Source organism: Notolabrus celidotus, chromosome 1, assembly GCF_009762535.1.
Source record: "Notolabrus celidotus isolate fNotCel1 chromosome 1, fNotCel1.pri, whole genome shotgun sequence".
Lineage (NCBI taxonomy): Eukaryota > Metazoa > Chordata > Actinopteri > Labriformes > Labridae > Notolabrus > Notolabrus celidotus.
The window spans coordinates 10,481,577-10,499,798 of record NC_048272.1 but is presented as its reverse complement, the minus strand read 5'-3'; the positions used below and the strand labels follow the sequence as shown (position 1 = coordinate 10,499,798).

At 40.4% G+C, this 18,222-nt stretch overlaps 1 protein-coding gene across 4 annotated transcripts; it reads left to right on the top strand.

Annotated features, from left to right (window-relative positions):
- Positions 1-874: 874 nt before the first annotated feature.
- Positions 875-17,042, top strand: prdm2b (PR domain containing 2, with ZNF domain b). 4 transcript variants are annotated; one of them, XM_034684656.1, is made up of 9 exons: positions 1,047-1,158; positions 2,778-2,841; positions 2,931-3,048; positions 3,887-3,990; positions 5,141-5,293; positions 7,143-7,269; positions 10,129-10,233; positions 10,410-14,941; positions 15,381-15,981. In XM_034684656.1, exons 3-9 carry the CDS (start codon positions 2,934-2,936, stop codon positions 15,396-15,398), a joined length of 5,154 nt encoding a protein of 1,717 aa, XP_034540547.1. In that variant the 5' UTR covers positions 1,047-1,158; positions 2,778-2,841; positions 2,931-2,933; the 3' UTR covers positions 15,399-15,981. The 4 variants fall into 4 exon arrangements, with proteins under 4 accessions (XP_034540546.1, XP_034540547.1, XP_034540548.1 ...); XM_034684657.1 differs by lacking the exon at positions 1,047-1,158 and adding an exon at positions 1,185-1,291; XM_034684655.1 differs by lacking the exon at positions 2,778-2,841 and having other exon boundaries at positions 875-1,158; positions 15,381-17,042.
- The last annotated feature ends 1,180 nt before the right edge of the window (positions 17,043-18,222 follow it).

Sequence of the window (18,222 nt, the reverse complement as noted above, 5' to 3'; positions counted from 1 at the left end):
TTTTTAGGGCCATTGTTAATCATGGGCCCTTAGAATCATCCTAACCTTTCTCCTCTGCTTGGCTCCTCTGCTGAGATGATTTTTTTCTGACTTTTACTAACTGTGTTCACAATTACATCAGCTTACCTGACTCCTTGGAGTAATTCTACTAGTAGGCTAACCAGAAAAAAAATCAGGTAAAAGTCTGTATGCATTCACAAATGGAACTCACCCTGAAATTTGGGGACATTTAGGAAGTTTAGTGCGTGTGTGAATGCAGCTGCAGCAATAACTGTGAAAATTGTGATTCATGTTCTAAAACATCAGTTTTCCTTTTCATTTTTGTTTTGTCTCCAAATTCCAGAGAGTGAGGGATTAATTTAGTCCAACCTGCACACCGAGAACTCTTTGGTGTATTTTAAATGTCTCATTGCTTGTTTTTATGTTTTTAACCATAGGATGCCATGGAAGAATAAAAAAAGCACACGGAGCAAATAATCCTGATAAACAGAAAAATGTTGGATTCAGATTATTTATGCCAGAACAAAGGGATGATCAAGGTTTTTTGGGAGGGTGCTGGGGTACTTTTATGCTTTCTTTTTTTAATTTGATATTTAATTTTCAAGTCAAGTCACGTAACTTCACATCAGATGGCAGTTATTTTAGAGTCAGTGTATTAAAGAAAACACACACTCCCAAGGTGTGGATTATTTAATGAAATCCAGATAAAGTTTAGGAAATGTAATGCCTTCCAGCCTGCATTTTCCAGCTTTTATTGAGTTATTTTTGCTATTCACGGACGCACAGATGGCAGCAGCCTACAGGCCCATTATGCTCACAGATGAATCTGTGTAAGGTACTTAATTGGCATGGATTCACGTCAGGCTGCACTGTGTGTGGACAGGACTGGATCCCTGGCTGCAGGAGAGAAATACAAGGAAGACCTCATCGTGTACAAAAACCTCTTTTCTGCTCCACATTGCTGCCCCATCGATGTGTGTGTGCGTGTGTGAATGCGTGTGTGTTTGCACGAGTCTGACAGGCTGCCTCTCCCAACTCCTCTATAACCACGATCCGAGTTACAGAGGAGGCTGCCGACTCAAGCCTCCATCCGCCATTTTCAGCAGATTGGAGGCAGGTAGAGCACAAAAATCACAAGTCCCCGCTCAGATAAAGCAGGTAAGTGCGCGTGAGAGTAGCCTAAACCCAAATTGAACCCCACGGCAGGCTACATTTAGGGAGAACAAGGCTGCAGCCACCTTACTCCGGCCAGCATCGGGAGGAACAAGGAGAGGACGGTTTGCCTACAAGGGTAACAATAAACTGCATCCTTCAGGCGCTGTACGCTTCACATTTCCGTCAATTTTGTTGTCTTTGTTAACTTTTTCTCAGCAAAACGCTTTAAAATCATCTTTACGCACGCACACTTGCACACGCCCACGTTAAAATCTCTCCATTTGTTGCTTGAACTTCAGCTAAGGGGTTTAAAAATGTCTGATCACAACTCCAGCAGCAGCAGCGGATTAAAAATGAACCTAAATGAACTGGTCAGTAAAAAGTTAAAACATTTGCTCAATTTTTTCATAAGAATTTTAAAGCTTGACTACCAAAAGAAGACAAAGACATTGAGGTGTATTGTTTGTCCTAGCATGTCACTTGAATGCCTTTTAGATAACCTTAAACCATCATTGAGGGAAGTTAGAGTCGTTATGTCAGAAGATGTGCTCCTGAAGTGTGTGAAATATTTGTGTGTTAATGGATTCAGTGTGTGTGAACACATGGGTCAGCTCATTGTGCTGCTGAACAATTGGCTTTTCTGCCAGTTGGGACAAAAAGCAAGTAACTAAAGCACAGGAAACGCCTATGGTGAACACATCTCAGAGAAATCAGTGTGGGTAATTGCATGTAAACTCAAGTTTGATTCATTGACTAGTTTAAAAATATTATATTGACTTTTCTAATATTTCAATAATCTGAGTAATGTCACAGTCAAGCTTTTCGGATGTAAAGATTTTCTGTTGCCCCTGATAAATGCAAATGTTGTCTTTTACTACCATTTTAAAAACTTGACTTGGGTATTTGTGTGCTTTCAACCAAGATAATCTGGCATTCATGAAATATGTATTTCTGCACATGTCGTAGCATAAATGACACAGCGTGGATTAAATCAATAATCCAGAGAATGTGCATGGCAGTCAGTTTTAGAACATTTTAGGACCACCAGCTCTGTCTGATCTGTTCTCATCTCAGGGTTCTTCTGACAAGTTTCCAGAGAAAAAGAAAATAAATGAAAAATAAGTAATGCCTGGCTCTACAAAATTGTGATGAGCAATTGATGTTTTATTTGATTAGAGGAATTTCACCTTGATGTCACCATGAAGTTAACGTGCAAACGAATGAAACACAATGGAGCAATGATGGAAGTTATTTAAATGAGCCTGTAGTGATTATTTAACTTAACTTCATATTTGCTACATTCATGAAAGAGGATTCAGACTCTTATTTTATTACAGCTTGTATGTATCATCTTCTGTCTATGTATGGTTCAACATTTCAGCTCATATGAAGTCCATGTTTGTGTGCAGACAGTACGGTTTTCCATAAATTTGTTTAGATAAGGACAACTACAGGAATAAACCCTTGTAAAAGTTGATTTTATCATGTTTCATGATTTAGTTTTATGGAAAATACTTGTGAGGAAAGTTGTATTCGACAGTCGTATTACTCTCACTGACTGAATTCACTTTGAGAGTGTTTGTTGGAGCTGTTAAATCACCTATTTTGCTTTTTCTTTATAGTCCATGTGAGCACGCTTCATAAAGACTTGGTGCCCACATCATTGTGGAAACTGAGACAAGAATTGTAAGGATATGTCCGTCTTAACTGTGTTTTGTATTTTCTCAGATTTTGATGTTTTTTTTTAATAACAGTTTTATTTTTATTCATTGTAGATCATGGCTATAACTGGTGGGATGGTGGAAAGTCTAGAAGAAATTCCAGCTCATGTGTGGACGGGTTTACCAGACTGTCTGAGTCTGGCACCTTCTGCCATAAATCAAAACCGCATTGGTGAGTATGAAAGTGTGCCCGAGTTGAAGTAGTTTGACTGAAGTAACTAAAGTCATTTTTATTTCCTCTTATGCCTCAGATGTGTATTTCTTAAGCATGTCACCATGCATTACAATTAAGCCTGCTAAACCCCCATGCTTTAAGATGTTTATTCTGCTATGACTCAAGAGAAGATTTGTGGACACAAAAACATGAATGAAGTAGAAAAAAAATAAACATATGTAATTGAATTAAAGGTTATGTAAATTAAACACAGGGCGATTACATCACAGTGACAAAAAAGGAGGCCCAATTAAATGGCTTGCCCAATTCACAAAAAAGCCCACTCTGGTAAATATTCAATTACCTCCTTGAAGAGAGTCATTTTCATTTAAACAAAATAAGTAATGTTGTCTCTTTTTGCTCTTTTTCCAATCCTCCAAATTAAGGAGTTGTTTACAGAATCCATGTAGGAGTTTTCAGTAATCCGCATGAATCATGGTCAGACCCTTGAGAACTAATTAATAATGATTCCTGCCACCTTGGTCTTTTGAACAAATTACAGTCTCACCACCTTCTTTTCCTTCAGCACCTATGTAAAAAGTGTTTTTGAAAAACAAAGTCAGCGTGAAATAACCTCCTATCCTACTTTATACAAAATGTTATCATGCCAGTTCTAAGCATCCATATGAAGTGCAAAGTGCAGCGTCGTCAAAATTAGACATAGTACAGCATTATTTTTGGTCACCCCTGTATACATTCTCTAAAGACCTTGAATAAGCTTAAAACAAACTTGATCACATGAAGTACTTTAGAAGTCTACAAATCTTACTGTAACAGTTGAAATTCTTGTTTTCAGGTGTCTATGCCACTCGGGTCATTCCTAAAGGAAAGAGGTTTGGCCCATTCATTGGAGAGAAGAAGAAGAGGTCCCAGGTGACAAGTAATGTGTACATGTGGGAGGTACGTCACAGGTTTGCTTTCTCTTTTGAAACACTCACTGCATAGCTAAATCAAGCCCAACTACATTCTGCACCAATTGTAGCATGTATGCTGTATGCAAAATGTGTTGTCCCCTCTAAATGTAGTGTGATAAAATACCACAAATATGTCAAGATAGAAAAGAGGGGTATACTGTCAAGTAGGATAAATGGGTAAGAGAGGTATGTTGTGCTTAAAGTCGGACTCAGTTTCATGATGTTGGCTGTCTTTTAAACTGTCTTGATCGCCATAGTAACTACTGCTGCAAAACTTACTTAATTGCTGAAAAGCACTATCTTTTCACCTGTTCATACTATCTTCCCTGTAAATGTTAATAATATAAAGCCTCAGAGAAGGTTTTAGTGGTACAACAGCTCTTGAACTGTTTTGTTACATTTGCATGACACAGAGTTACAGCAGACAAATAGTTTGTATCTTCTCACAGGAAACTGCATGCATTCATTTGATAAAAGTTTAATTTCTAACTACAGATGATCCATGGACTGAAAAGCTCATAAAAGCATAGCTATAACAAACCCCTTTGGGATCAAGTTTGATCCTAATTTGCATCTCTTGATTTGCAGCTACAAAGCTAATTAGAATTTTTTTTTGCTCAATTAATATTTATTACAGAATCTTATTCAATCAATAAAATTAGATTTACTTTTAATTGGCTGTGATTCTCACGTATTCTCTACTAGTAATGCAATTCTTGAGCATAGCGCTTAAACTATCTGAGGCTATCGTGGTTCAAATTTAAGAGCTCTACATGAGAGGTGTTTAAGGGTGCATCGATTGGTTAATTAATGTTTCAATTAGATAATTTACATGATTGGTAATTTTCTGCCAGCATTTCTATCCTGCATTTTCTCCGGCAGCAGTACGGGTGTTGGTTTGCTACTATGAATTCTTATATTCTTTTCTCTGTTCCCTTTTATTTGTTAGCTTACTCAAAGAAAGCTGAGGGATAATGAACTTGTTAGTAGCACACCACTATCTTGCCTTGAATGTCAAGGCCTTTAACAAATGCTGCTGATTCTTCAAGCTCACATTTGGGTCAAGATGACCCCCATTCAGTGCTCAAGCCCAGCCTGTCTCGTGCTCTATATATGTACATTATTTGTACCCGTAGGTTTATTTCCCAGCTCGGGGGTGGATGTGTGTCGATGCCACAGACCCCATGAAGGGGAACTGGCTGAGATATGTGAACTGGGCTCGGTCAAGTGAAGAGCAGAATCTTTTCCCTTTGGAGATCAACAGAGCTATTCACTACAAGGTTTTAAGGGTAAGTCAAGCACACATTGATAGAGTATGAATAATAACCTCACACTAACAGAGACACAGACTGAAATACAGTTAATAAGTTCATGGATGAATCAAAGTCTTGTTGTTTTAGGTCATTAGTGTTGATTAGCCTTATAAAGTCTTTAAAAACGAATATACTTTTGGTATTTTACCAAATATGTAATACCTCCTCTGTAAAATGTAAAAAGGGAGAATAACTGGTAGATGTTTTCAAAGATAGAAATATTCAGTTTTGTCTAATCTGTATTGTTAGATGATATTGCATTGTACAGATGTGCCCAATAAATTACCAAGAGTGTATACTAATGGTGCAGGTATTTCTCAACCCTACATTTCAACTAGCTGCTTTTAATAATTAAAAAGTAATGGTATAAGTATTTGTGATTCTGGCTATAATAGTACTTTGTATAAGGATTACACTGGTATGGGATTTTATTGTACCAAGGAAAATATTCTAATGGTGTTCCAAAAAAATTTAAACAATGTCTAAGTCAAAATACTTACAAAAACATTTTTTTATTGGGATCTGCCAATTGGACTTTCCAAAATTGTGATTTAAGATAATATTTTTATTAATCGTATAGCCCTAGAACAAGGGTATTTGTAAATTTTAGTGATGTAACTTGACCCTCCTGTTATGTTCCGGGTCAGATTGACCAATTTAAAAGTTCAAAAAAAAAAAAAAAATGTTAAGTATTTTTTCGGTGTGAAACTTCTTCTGCTTGGCTTAAAGCTCCTGTTGGTAGGAGTGGTGTTAAAAAAAGTTACTTCTTTTCTGCTGGGTTTGGAGAAAAGGTCATAAAGCCCATCAGTACTAATCGGTAAGTGGAGTCATTTGAAACTATTGTAAAATCTCTGCGTTTTCCAATGCCTTTGTATCAAGCAAGGTTATTATTCATTATTCAAGGGGCGGCCCCTACTACGTCCTCCGATTGGTTATGAGTCCGGCACTATCGTGTCTGCACACGCCGATCTGTGTTTGGGGGCTAAGAGGAAATCTGGTTGGGAGGGATAGTGTTGAGATCCCTCTTTCTGAACAGATGTTTACTCTGTGACTACCAACAGCAGCTTTAAATAGCATAATCAAGATATAAAATAGAAATAGTTTTAACATATTTGCAACACCCCTGCATGTTTATATTACATAGGTACTGTTCGTGTGTCAACTTGACCCACTAGTCAAAGTGGAGGCTAAAAGGGGTTAGAAGTGTCAAGTACTAATTGTTTTTTTGCAACTGTGTGACATATTTCCCCCCAATCACGGACACAAACATGAGAAACCAGTGAGTTATCCTCATTGAACCATGATCTGTGAGTATTAAAGAACACCATTGAGCTAAATATTGATTTAAATTGTTAGTAATGGAGTTATTAATGATATTTTAAAAAATTGTTGTGGGATTTTTTGGGTTCTGACACTTTTGGATAATTAAATATGTCCCAGGTCAAATTGACCTGGGGACATTATTGCTGTTCCTGAGAAACGAACATAACAGGAGGGTTAAATTAAAGAAACTGATAGTGCCCACTGATTCTAGTATTTCACGTTTTTGTAGTAATTACCAATTGTGATGTGTTGTAAGAAGTTTATTGCGAAACTTAAGCTGTAACTACATCTCTGTCGCAATAAGAATGTCAAGAAAACATTTGCACTAATGGAGGATCACACTGCAGACTATGGTGAAAAGACTGTCAAATTCCATAAACCCCCAAAGCCCTTAGTGTAGACAGATAAGATGCACAGTGGCCCAAATACACCCCCCCCCCCCCTTTGCCTCTCAGCAAGCCAGGCTGTGATTGGTGGCCGACCTCATCTCTCATTGTTGCAGCCTATCGGGCCGGGAGAGGAGCTGCTGGTGTGGTACACTGTGGAAGACAACCCTGAGATAACAGCTGCACTGGAGGAAGAAAGAGCCAGCAGTCTGAGCAGGAAAAACTCACCCAGGGCGAAGCGAGGTGAGGCCTTTCTAACAACCAATATGACATGTGTGCTTTGGGGGGGGTTTCACCTCCTGTGCGTGTGCTTCTTAAAGTTAGCCTTGACATGGATTCCTCCTGCAGCCCAGCCGAGTAAAAGGCGAGCTAACTAGCTAAATGAAGGAAGGCTAGTGGAGGCTAACGTTAACGGGTGCGATGAGTGAGGCTTTTCTCTACTTTCATACACGACTAAAACCAGCCCCCGTGAGCAGATGCACCCTTACAGAACCACCAATTTACCGACTCTTTCCTGTTAAATAGAATGTTTAGCTGTTAAATAAGCGTCTTAACAACTTTTAAGCAGCTTTCCTCCTCCTCTGGGTCCTGACGGTGTCGAGGATGTGACCTTCCTTGAGTTCCTAAAGCATGAAAGCCATCCATCCATACTTGATGATGATGGCCTAGCAGGTTAGCTAACTAGCCAGCTTCCTCATCCAATTGTCGGCCAACTAAAGGACATATAATGGATAACAACCGAGTATTTCGGTGTTGTATGTTGTTTATAACGTTTGAAATCGACCCCTCGCGTCCTTTTGTGTCCAGAAGAACCAGTTCATCGAGTTGTCAGAGTTGGTGTTGCATGCTAGCAGGAGGCTACACGGCTAGGTCTAAACGCACGGACATCCCGGTGTACAGGAACAGATGGCAAACTGCCTTTTCGTGCATTTTAATTCAAAAGTTATCATTTCAACATGTTGGAGAGTCTTATATCATGGTTATATCGCATTATAATGGGAAAGTGTAGCCTACTGGTCTCATTTTAATGCCATTTCCGAGACTTCACACCTAAAAAGAAGTTCCTGAAAATGACAGAAATGCGTTTTATGTCTCTTAAATGTCTTAAAAACGTGAACAAAAATGTTATCAACTCGTTGCATAGCACAAAAGCATGACTGCTTAACTTCACAATTACATTTGACAGAATGAACTTTGGACACAGTGTTTCCATGTTATGTATCGTGGGTAATTCAATGTGGGACCATGAGGACTGGCAGATTTATTTACATGCATACTGTTTATTCAGATAGTGGATTATTTTCTTTACTATTATGTTGTATTAGTTTATTTCACAGGGGCCATGCAAAACAAAAACTGTCAAGCCAGGTTTGGTATAATCTAATTTTCATCTGTGGTCCCAGGGCAGGAAGATGTAAAATAATGTACAATACAAATGATAGAAACATACTAGCATTTAAAACAATACATACACAACAGTCAATCACTAATAACACATTTAAAATTACATTTCATTGTCTCTAGTTTCTAATCTAAGGTAGTGTTTCCATGTTATGTATCATGTGGGTAATTCAAAGTGGGACCATGACGATAGAGCAGATTTCTTCAGATGTATATTCAGAAAGTCGCTTATTTCTGGTGTAATGTGTCTATTTTTTTAACTTATTGTTTCACATACCTTTCATCAATCTCAGGTATAAGGGCAGAAGAGACACTGTGCGTCATTTAAAAAGTTATGTTAAATAGGTTTAATCCATTAAAATATGATGTCCTTTATAGACTGAATCGTTATGTTATTAAATCAGAATGTAAATCTAGACATTAGGCAACATCAGAAAGTTAAATCTGTCCTTTCGTCTCCTGATGTTACACAAACTTGTGAAAAAATAGGTTATGCACTGCTATCAATGACTTGTATTTTTGAAAATGCATTGTATTTAAATGTCCAGACTTGTTTTTAAAATAGCTTTTGAGTTATTTTTAATAATAGGAGTCTTTTTAATCTTTTGCATAACAATACTTGCAATGGCCCACAATAGTCCGTAGCACATCACCTGTCTGTGCTTCAGTGTTATGACTTCTGTAGTCCTCCACTGCAAAGTCAACCTTGATGAAAATAGCCTACCTATTTTGATCTAAATATCAAACATGCGCCTTTCTTGTGTGCTTGCTCAGTAGATAAAAAGAGGGATAAAAATAATGGAATACACAATCATAGCTCTAAAATGCTATTGCAGTCAAATAATAGAGATGTTAACGTGTGCTTGTTTTGCTGTTGTAGATCTAGCAGAATGCTGTTTGAAAGAGCCAGTCAGATGACTGATCTACAGCATGTGTTTCTCTGGTATGAATTAGGCTTTGTAGGCGAGGTCAGGTGACCTTGTTGACACACTGAAATGATGAGGAGGTGCCAGGGAAGCCTCTTGAGTCAGACATGGCTTAGAAATTCAAAGTAGTTTCATGGTAGTTAGTTTCATGGTAGTTAGTTTCACGCCGATGCTAATGAAAGCACATACTATTAAGTGTAAAGCAAAACTGCCTCAGGATCACATGTAAGGTTCATTGATAATCTCTTGAAATGTCAAAGGAGTCACAGCAAGTTTTCAATCTGCATTTTTGAAAGCATTAAGCTGGTGACAAGTGTGGTTATTTGCTGAAGAATTTTGGGCACATGAAGTGAAGCCCTTTTGACTGATTTTTAAGTCTTATTGACATTTTCTAATGGTCTATAAAGGTAATAAAGTAATCGTAACTGACATATCTGACATTTCCACAGAAGACTAACAGGTTAATGGAATTAGTTTTGCTATTAATACCCAAAGCTTGCTTTTTTGTCTTAATTTTGGTTATTGAGACATAACAATAATGAAATGAACAGTTGCCCTTTTCCTAACATTTTAAAGTAAATGTACTAATGTTGTCAGTTTTTTTTTGGTGCATTGTCAAGCAAGAATTAGCTCAAAATATTCTCAGAGAAAAACAAAACCAGAAGCAATAAATGTTTAGATAAACAATTATCTGTTTTTACTCTTTGCATTCTTCAAACTGTGTTTGCTTTCCATCAAGCCTGATGCAAAGCGATGTGTGTGTTTGCTCTTGCAGCCAGAAGAAAGCTGCTGGAGCGAGCCAGACAGGCTGGTTTGGGTGGATTCAAGAAAACAAGTGTAACTGAACCTACTGTCAAGGAAATGTGGGATGGGGATGACGGTAAGATGACTTATTGTTAATAAGAATTTGCATTCTAGCATTTCAAACCCACTCAGTAATTAAACATTTCCCAATTTTTTTTTTCATTCTGTAAAAGCGTGTTTACTGTCACTGAAGTTCCTGAAATGGTCTGATGAAAATGCAATAATTTTGATAATCATGATTTCTCTTTTTAGGTCTAAAGGAGGGGGATGAGAGGACATCAGCCTTTGGGCCCCCACAGGAACTCCAGGAAACCCATCCCACGAGAAGCACTGACCATAGAAATTTGGAGGACAAGTCAGCAGTAATGACAGACAGAGGAAACGGTGAGCAGGAGGAAGATGAGGAAGACGAAGAAGAGGAGGATGCTGATGATCTGGAGGAGCCAAGGGAAGCAAATCAGCAAACTGCTCAACATTCACCTGCGACCGATTTCATGCAAAATAAGGGGACACGTGGTGAAGAAAGCCTTAAGTCTTGGCAGGGAAAGGTGGAGTCTTCCTCACTTGCAGGGCAAGAGCTAGAGGTTGATCCTGATCTAGACCATGACCCTGACCAAGATGGTGATCATGAGGTAGATCCAAATGGAGAGTCGTATCCCTGTCAGCACTGTGAGCGCCACTTCTCCACCAGGCAGGGTCTGGAACGTCACAATCACATTCATACCATCACTAACCAGCAATCACAACTGTTCAAGTGCCGGTACTGCAGTAAGGCTTTTGGTTCCCAGGTGGGGAGGCGGAGGCATGAGAGGAGGCATGAGAGTGGGCCTAAAAAAAGGCCTGGCTCTCTGGCGGGGACTGCCTGTCTGCTCAGTCCTGTTGTGCAGACCGACGGCTCAAGCCCAGACTGCACCAGCCCCTCCAGACAATATATAGCCATAGGGTCTCAGTTTACTGCAGGGGTGTCTCAGTTTACTGGAGGATCTCTGCACAACTCTCAGGTGCAGAGAAAGGAGCTTCGTGTCGACCGTCCCTTCATGTTGGATGAAAATGGGGAGTCTAAGGAACTCCATCCCTGCAAGTACTGTAACAAAGCATTCGGCACACACACCAACATGCGACGACACCAACGCAGAATACATGAACGACACCTGTTACCAAAGGGAGTTCGTAGGAAAGGCATGCTGCTGCAAGAGGCCTCAGCAAAGCAGCAACCAGACGAGTCTCCCAGCACCAGCCCTCCGCCTGTCTATGTGCCCAGTGCGGACACAGAAGATGAGGCAGACAGAGACGATTATGCAGTGGACATATCCAAAAACATCTCTGAGAATTTGAGCTTCTACATTGATGGTAAAATTGTCTCCACTAGTACAGTGAGCACCTGTGAGGTGATAGAGGTGGACTCTAGGTCTGCAGCTCTGTTTGGTCTGGACACAGTCATCCTCAGTCCAAATCAGATCGGTCAGGCCCTGAAGGTGGAGAATAGAACCACTGCTACAAAGCCAGTCTCGAACATGGGTCAGCCAGCAGCAAAAAGAAGAACATCTACACCCCCACTTGTTCCCAGCCTCAAAGTAGAGACAGAAACTGCATCCTTCACAGCCTCTTCGTCATCTTCATCATCATCTACATCTTCCTCATCGAACTTGTTAGTGGGAGGTCTCTTCCAACAAGCTGCAGATTCATCAGCATTTCAACGAGAGAAAACTGTTTACCTCTCACCCAAGCTCAAGCAGCTTCTTCAGACACAAGACATTCAGAAATCAACAATCACTCTGATAACAGAAAGCCATAGACTTGCCTCTCCGCTGTCGGTCACGCCACTGCCAGGAGTTTCAGGGAGGTTTAAAAGAAGAACGGCCTCTCCCCCGTCTTCTCCACAGCTCAGTCCTGCATGTAAAACCGAGAGCTGTAGAACTGAGGTTTCAAGCTCATTCACCCTAAAGGTGCCAAAGGTAGAAAGCCGTAGTGCATCACCTCCTGGGAGTCTGCTGGACAAGGAAGAAGGAGACAGCCTGAGCCTTCCTGGAAATGATTTAAACAGCCAAACTTCTAGTAGTAGTGGTGGTAATTCCTGTAATCAGCAGCCCTTGGATCTGTCAAACTCTGTGAGCCGGAGAAGTGACAGTTTGAACAAGGTGCTTGGGGATTCAGCTCTTGATTTAAGCTTGCATCGGAAGAGCAGTGTCGAGCCTGAATTAAAGGGAAGTTCAGCACCACAGCCACTGATTAAAAAGAGAAAGCCCAACACCAGCATGCTTGAAAAGGTGCTGATGAATGAGTATGCAGGTCTTACTTTGCCAGGTGACGATGGCGCTTCATCTTTAGTAAATCTAAGTAGTTATAATTCTCACTCTCCAAATCTTTCATCAGAGTCTGCACACCCCTCTCCGCCCTCTTTGACCCCCGTCACCATGAACCCCTCTTCTCCCGGCACATCCAGTGTGACGTCTCCGACACCACCCCCGCCTGTACTACCTACCATACCCTCCCCTCCACCTATGCCTAGCTCTCCACTTTCTCAGCCTTCAGACTCCTCTGCACTGAGACCACTTCCTGTCCTCTCGCCAAAAACGTCTCCAAGATCAGTTGAACACCAACTCCAGTCAGACTCGGAGGAGATCATGTCAGCTGAGGAAAACAAAGAAGAGGAAGAGAACCATATCCCCAAGCCACTGCAATCCCCAAACAACCCACTGAAAGATTCCCCCAATTTCTGCCCATCTGAGCCCGCACCAGTTGAACTCTCTCCCTCAGAAGCAGATGTTTCTTTAACTACAACTTCCAACAGTATGCTTAACGGCAAAATGAACCAAATCCCTGATTCTGTAAAAGAGAATCCTCTCTCACCCCAGCCAGAGCCCTCACCTTCCGCATCATCTCCATCTCCTTCACCACGTGATCCAACCCCGGCACCTGTCTCACCATCCTTCCCTCAGATTAAGATTAAAACAGAGCCTCAGCACAGCGTGGATGAGATGTCAGTCATGAATCATGCACCTGAGGGTGTCATTGACTCTTCATCTCAGCCTGATGCTCCTGAAAAAGCGGTTGAGAAAACCGCTGAAGGGGAGGAAGTCGACGCGACATTCTGCAAGTCCTTTGTGTGTAATGTCTGCGAAGGGCCGTTCAACTCCATCAAAGAGCTCAGTGGACACATCACAGAGCATGCTGCTGACTGGCCCTTTAAATGTGAATTCTGCGTGCAGCTGTTTGGTGATGCCCTGGCCCTGCTGGCTCATCGGACAACACTTCACGGAGTGGGAAAGATCTTTGTGTGCTCCGTTTGCTCCAAGGAGTTTGCATTTTTCTGTAACCTCCAGCAGCACCAGAAGGACCTGCATCCAAATGAGACATGCTCACATACTACTGTAGAAAGCGGGAAGCTTAGACCACAAAACTACACAGATCCCTTCAGAGCCAAAGAGGAAAGCTGTCCCTCAACACCAGCACCAGAGACCACAAATGAAGCTTCTCCACACAATGACTCTGATTTAGCAAAAGAAGAGCCTGATGTTAATGGTAATCATACAGAGGAAGGACCAGAGGACCCCAACGAAGAGCTGTACACTACAATAAAAATCATGGCCTCAGAAGGAGGGAAGGATAAAGGACCTGATGTCCGTCTTGGCATCAATCAACACTACCCCAGTTATAAACCACCCCCTTTTCCTTATCACAGCCGCTCCCATGCTGGCTCTGTGGCCTCGGCTACTAACTTCACCACCCACAACATACCACAAACTTTCAGCACTGCCATTCGCTGCACCAAGTGTGGTAACAGCTTTGACAACATGCCTGAACTGCACAAGCACATTTTGGCCTGCGCTAATGCTAGTGATAAGAAGCGCTACACTCCCAAGAAAAACCCCATCCCCCTCAAGCAAATAGTTAAGAGTCCTAATGGGGTCGTGTCGCCCTCAGCAGCCACTGCAGGCCACAATGCTTTCCGTAGAATGGGTCAGCCAAAGAGACTTAACTTTAATCAAGATGCCGTTAAAACAAAAATGAGTGCCCTCAGTAAAAAGAGAAACCAGTTGGTCCAGAAGGCGATTTCACAAAGAAATAAAGCTGTCACCAATGCAAAAAAGACAGTTAAAGTTGAGGAAGAGCCAGTCTCCAACGTCTGCCCCCACTGCAGCCGGGAGTTTACTTATCCTGCGAGTCTCAATAAACATATGGTCGTCAGCTGTCCCATGAAACCTGTGGTTAAAAAGGGCAAAAAAGGTCTTGCAGAGGTGAAAAAAGAGGCAGCACCTGTGATAGATAAAAACATGAATCTACGGAAGAAAGCTTCAGACTGTGAAATCCCGCAGACAGAGCAGGGGTCCAAACCCCTGGGAAAGACCAGAGCCCGTAGCTCAGGTGCAGCAGAGCCTGAACCATCCCCGACCAGCAAAGGAAAAACGGCTGCTACCCAGGGCCGTCAAAAGAGGCCGGCCTCGTTCCCCGCACCAGTTCCTCCCAGCAAAAAAGCAAAGAAGGGCCAAGTTCAGTCTCTACCTCCCACCCCAACAGCCCCAGAACCTCCCAGTGAAACTGCACCACAACGGCCGGCTATGAGAATGCAGCGAATGGGTAAGGAGGCAGCACCCAAGAAATTAGCAGAGGCCAAACCCCCTCCAACACCACAACAGCTGAAGAAAGAGGTGCGGTTGCCCACTAGAACAAGGGAGAGGGTAGGTGGTCCAGTCACCAGGAGCTTACAGATAGCAGCAAACACGGCTCCCTCTGCTGACGTGAAAACTGAAGAACCACCGATTCAAGAGCCAAAGGAGACTCAGGTGAGCAATTAACTTGTGTTTTTCTTTCTTTTTCTATTTGAAAATGTCGACACATTCCAATAAACTGCTCAAGAAAAGTTAGCATTTAGAAAAAATAGTATTGAAAACAAACTGTTGCTGTGATGTGATGTTGTAATACGTTACTTTTTCTGTGATGTCACTTGCAGTAAAAACTAACAATGTATTTCTTAATTTTCCAAATTGTCTTTAGCCCATAAAGGGAAAAAAATGAAAAAAGGTGATGAAATGAAATGAATGAAAAGCAGCAAATATTTACACATTAGAAAAAAAGACCATCAAATGTGTGTTTTTTATTTATTTGGGAAATTAAAAACAGTTAACTGGTTTTCAAAAGAGTTGGAAATTAATTTTTCATTGAGGAAACCACTAATTGTGTCATTACTCTGTTGCTTAGGCATGTTTGTCTTTTTTGTTTCAGGAGCTGCTGATGAAGTGAGCCATGTGGACTTGAACCCTTCCTGGGAATATGGTTCTCACCTCTCAGCTCTGGTCTAATCAAGGCACTGACAGCACTGAGGTGGACTCTTTTGTGGTGGGCTTATTCACTCTAAAACAATTGAAGTCTGCTTCTCTCACCTGCCTTTGCTGGATTTAAGGAGGGAACTCTCTTTATCTTCCATCTTTTGAACTGAACTGAGCCTTGAATTTAGCCAGCCTTGCAAAAAAAAAGGAAATTGTAAATGACAATGAGTTAATATATACACAACGTGTCATTACTTGACCCAAAACAGTAACGTTAGGGCTCCGTTATTCTGGGAAGCTGACATATTGCAAAAGGCAATCATGTGTCAGTTAGGGTTAGGGAAACTTGTTTATTCTTTTGTTCCGTCTTTTCCCCGTTTGGTTGTTTAGATTTTTGGATGTTTCCAGAGTCTCTTAATGCATGTGCTGATTAGAGTATAAACTAGATAAAGCCAATTTCCATGTCTTTCCCAATGGGCACCGACTTCAGTTTATACATGATTTGCAAAGTATGTATGTTTGATTTAATTTCTGTAGTCATTATATTGTAGAATATATCTTATTGGCATATTTTTGTTTGGGAAACAAAAATAGAAATGGCAGTCTTTGACTGCAACAATTGGTCCTCAGGAACACTGTGTATGTGTGTGTGGTAAGTATGTGTATGGTAATGATTGGATGTGTGGCCTGCCAGCTATTCCTTTAGTCTAAATCCCCGGTATGTGTCATGTTTTTTACTTGCTTCCTCAGAAGTTTTCCTTATCTGACGTTAGCAGGTAATTCCAGTCGTGAAATGATGGGAATTATGTTGAAGTCTCCTTAAAAAAGATGTCCGTCTCGAAAATAATTTTTAATGTCACCCATTCAGCCTAGTGTTCTTACAGCACTTTAAAACAAACTGCCAAATTTTTCTAGCTGGATCATATCGATTGGCTTAATTAAATGAAAAATAATGGAATGTATTCAGGTCTTTTGCACATTGCATGCATGCAATTTGGTGCAGATGATTCATCTAATCTAAAAAAAACGACTTTTACAGCCTCTAAGCCAACAAATCTCTTATTTATTTTCTCCATTTAAGTAATTTAAAACACATTAATGATACATGAACCAACTTTTAAATGCCAAAATGCATGATGATAACTCAAATCTTTGAATGCTGCAGCGTTTTTATTTAATGTCCCTTATTAGGGACGTGGAAAAAGTTGTTTCATGTGTCGTTTTTCTTTTGAGAGCCATGCCACAGTAATGTAACTGAAGGACAATGTCATCTTTGTTTCAGTTAGTTCATATCTTTGGTAAAACTGCCAATGAAAATCTTCTTATTTTTAGTTTAGTCTACCCAGTGCTCACCCCCACTCAGTCTCACTCAGTCGTACCACAGAGACGGCAGACACACAGGCAGTGCTTTAACATTTGTAGCATGTTTATGGGAAAATAAATTGATAAATATGATTTGAAGCTAATTTATATTTCCTCGAGAAATCTTCATGTTTTGCCTTTCAGCATCAAGATTATGTATTTAAGGATGAACAAAGACAAAAATCCCGAATGACCTCAAGTAAAACATTGCTGTAATTGACAAAATAAAAAAAAAGGTTTTTCAATTTCTGTGAAACTGTTATTGTTTTTGATTACAGGAGTTACCAATTATAGCAAGACAATCAGAATGAGGTTGTGCACACATAGGAGGGAAATTAAAGGGGTGGAATCAATGTTTTACTGTTGGTTTAATTTAAAACTGTTGAATTTCCAAACTCTTTGAAAGTTTTGCTGATTCATCATGAATTGAGCACAGTAGTCTAGATTATTATTCACTGGTTATGAAAACATTAAGAATTGTTCAGTGAGTGTAGAGAGAGAGCATGTGATGAACTGCACTCATAAGCGACTCTGACTCCTTGCAGGCCTCGTTATTCCAAGAGACCTTTTTCTTTGAATATAACAGATGTCCCCGCCATTGCAGCTGTAAGTTTTCCAGATTACATTTGCTGATTGCCTTCTCTTCTTACAGCTCACCAGGAAGCTGCTGCTGGATAATGTAAAAGGAACTTTGGTTTCCAATTTATTTGAATATGAGAGAAAGTAGTACTTTACATAAATCAGATTTGGAGTTGCCACATTTTACTCCACAGGCCTGGAAGCTTCTACCAGAGGGGTCGTGACCATCATCTGCTTGGTAGCTGCTGCTAGATCTGTATCCATTTCGGGAGAAGTGCTCTTGTCAGGGAGGTTTATGTGAGTCATACAGGAGCCTAAAATCCTTACTGTTGCTTTATAGCATCTCTTTGTTCAACTCCAACATGGTAAATCTAATTGTGCAGGAATAGTTTGCTACTCAGATTGTTTATGTCTAAAGAGGAAGTTTATGTAGAAGTAATTTCATAATCAATTTAACTGAGAATGTAGTATGATGGGATGAATTGTCTTTGATGTCATTGTAGGACAAAATTAGCAAAACTACTTCCCCTATATACCAAGACACAAGACACCACATGCACACATTTATTAACTCAACTCAACTCTTAATTTATATACAGTTGTGCTCATAGGTTTACATACCCTGGAAGAATTTAGGATTTCTTGGGTAGTTTCTGTTGTCTTTATGATATAAAAGAGTAAACACAGTAGTTTGACAATAAATGGCTTCACCCAACCACTAACCATGAGTGAAAAAATAGTTTTTCTCTTATCATTCATATTCTCTGACAAATAGCCCAAAAAAATCACAAATTCTGCCAGGGTATGTAAACTTATGAGCACAACTGTAGCTACTTTCATTCATTTAAGCGTGCAGC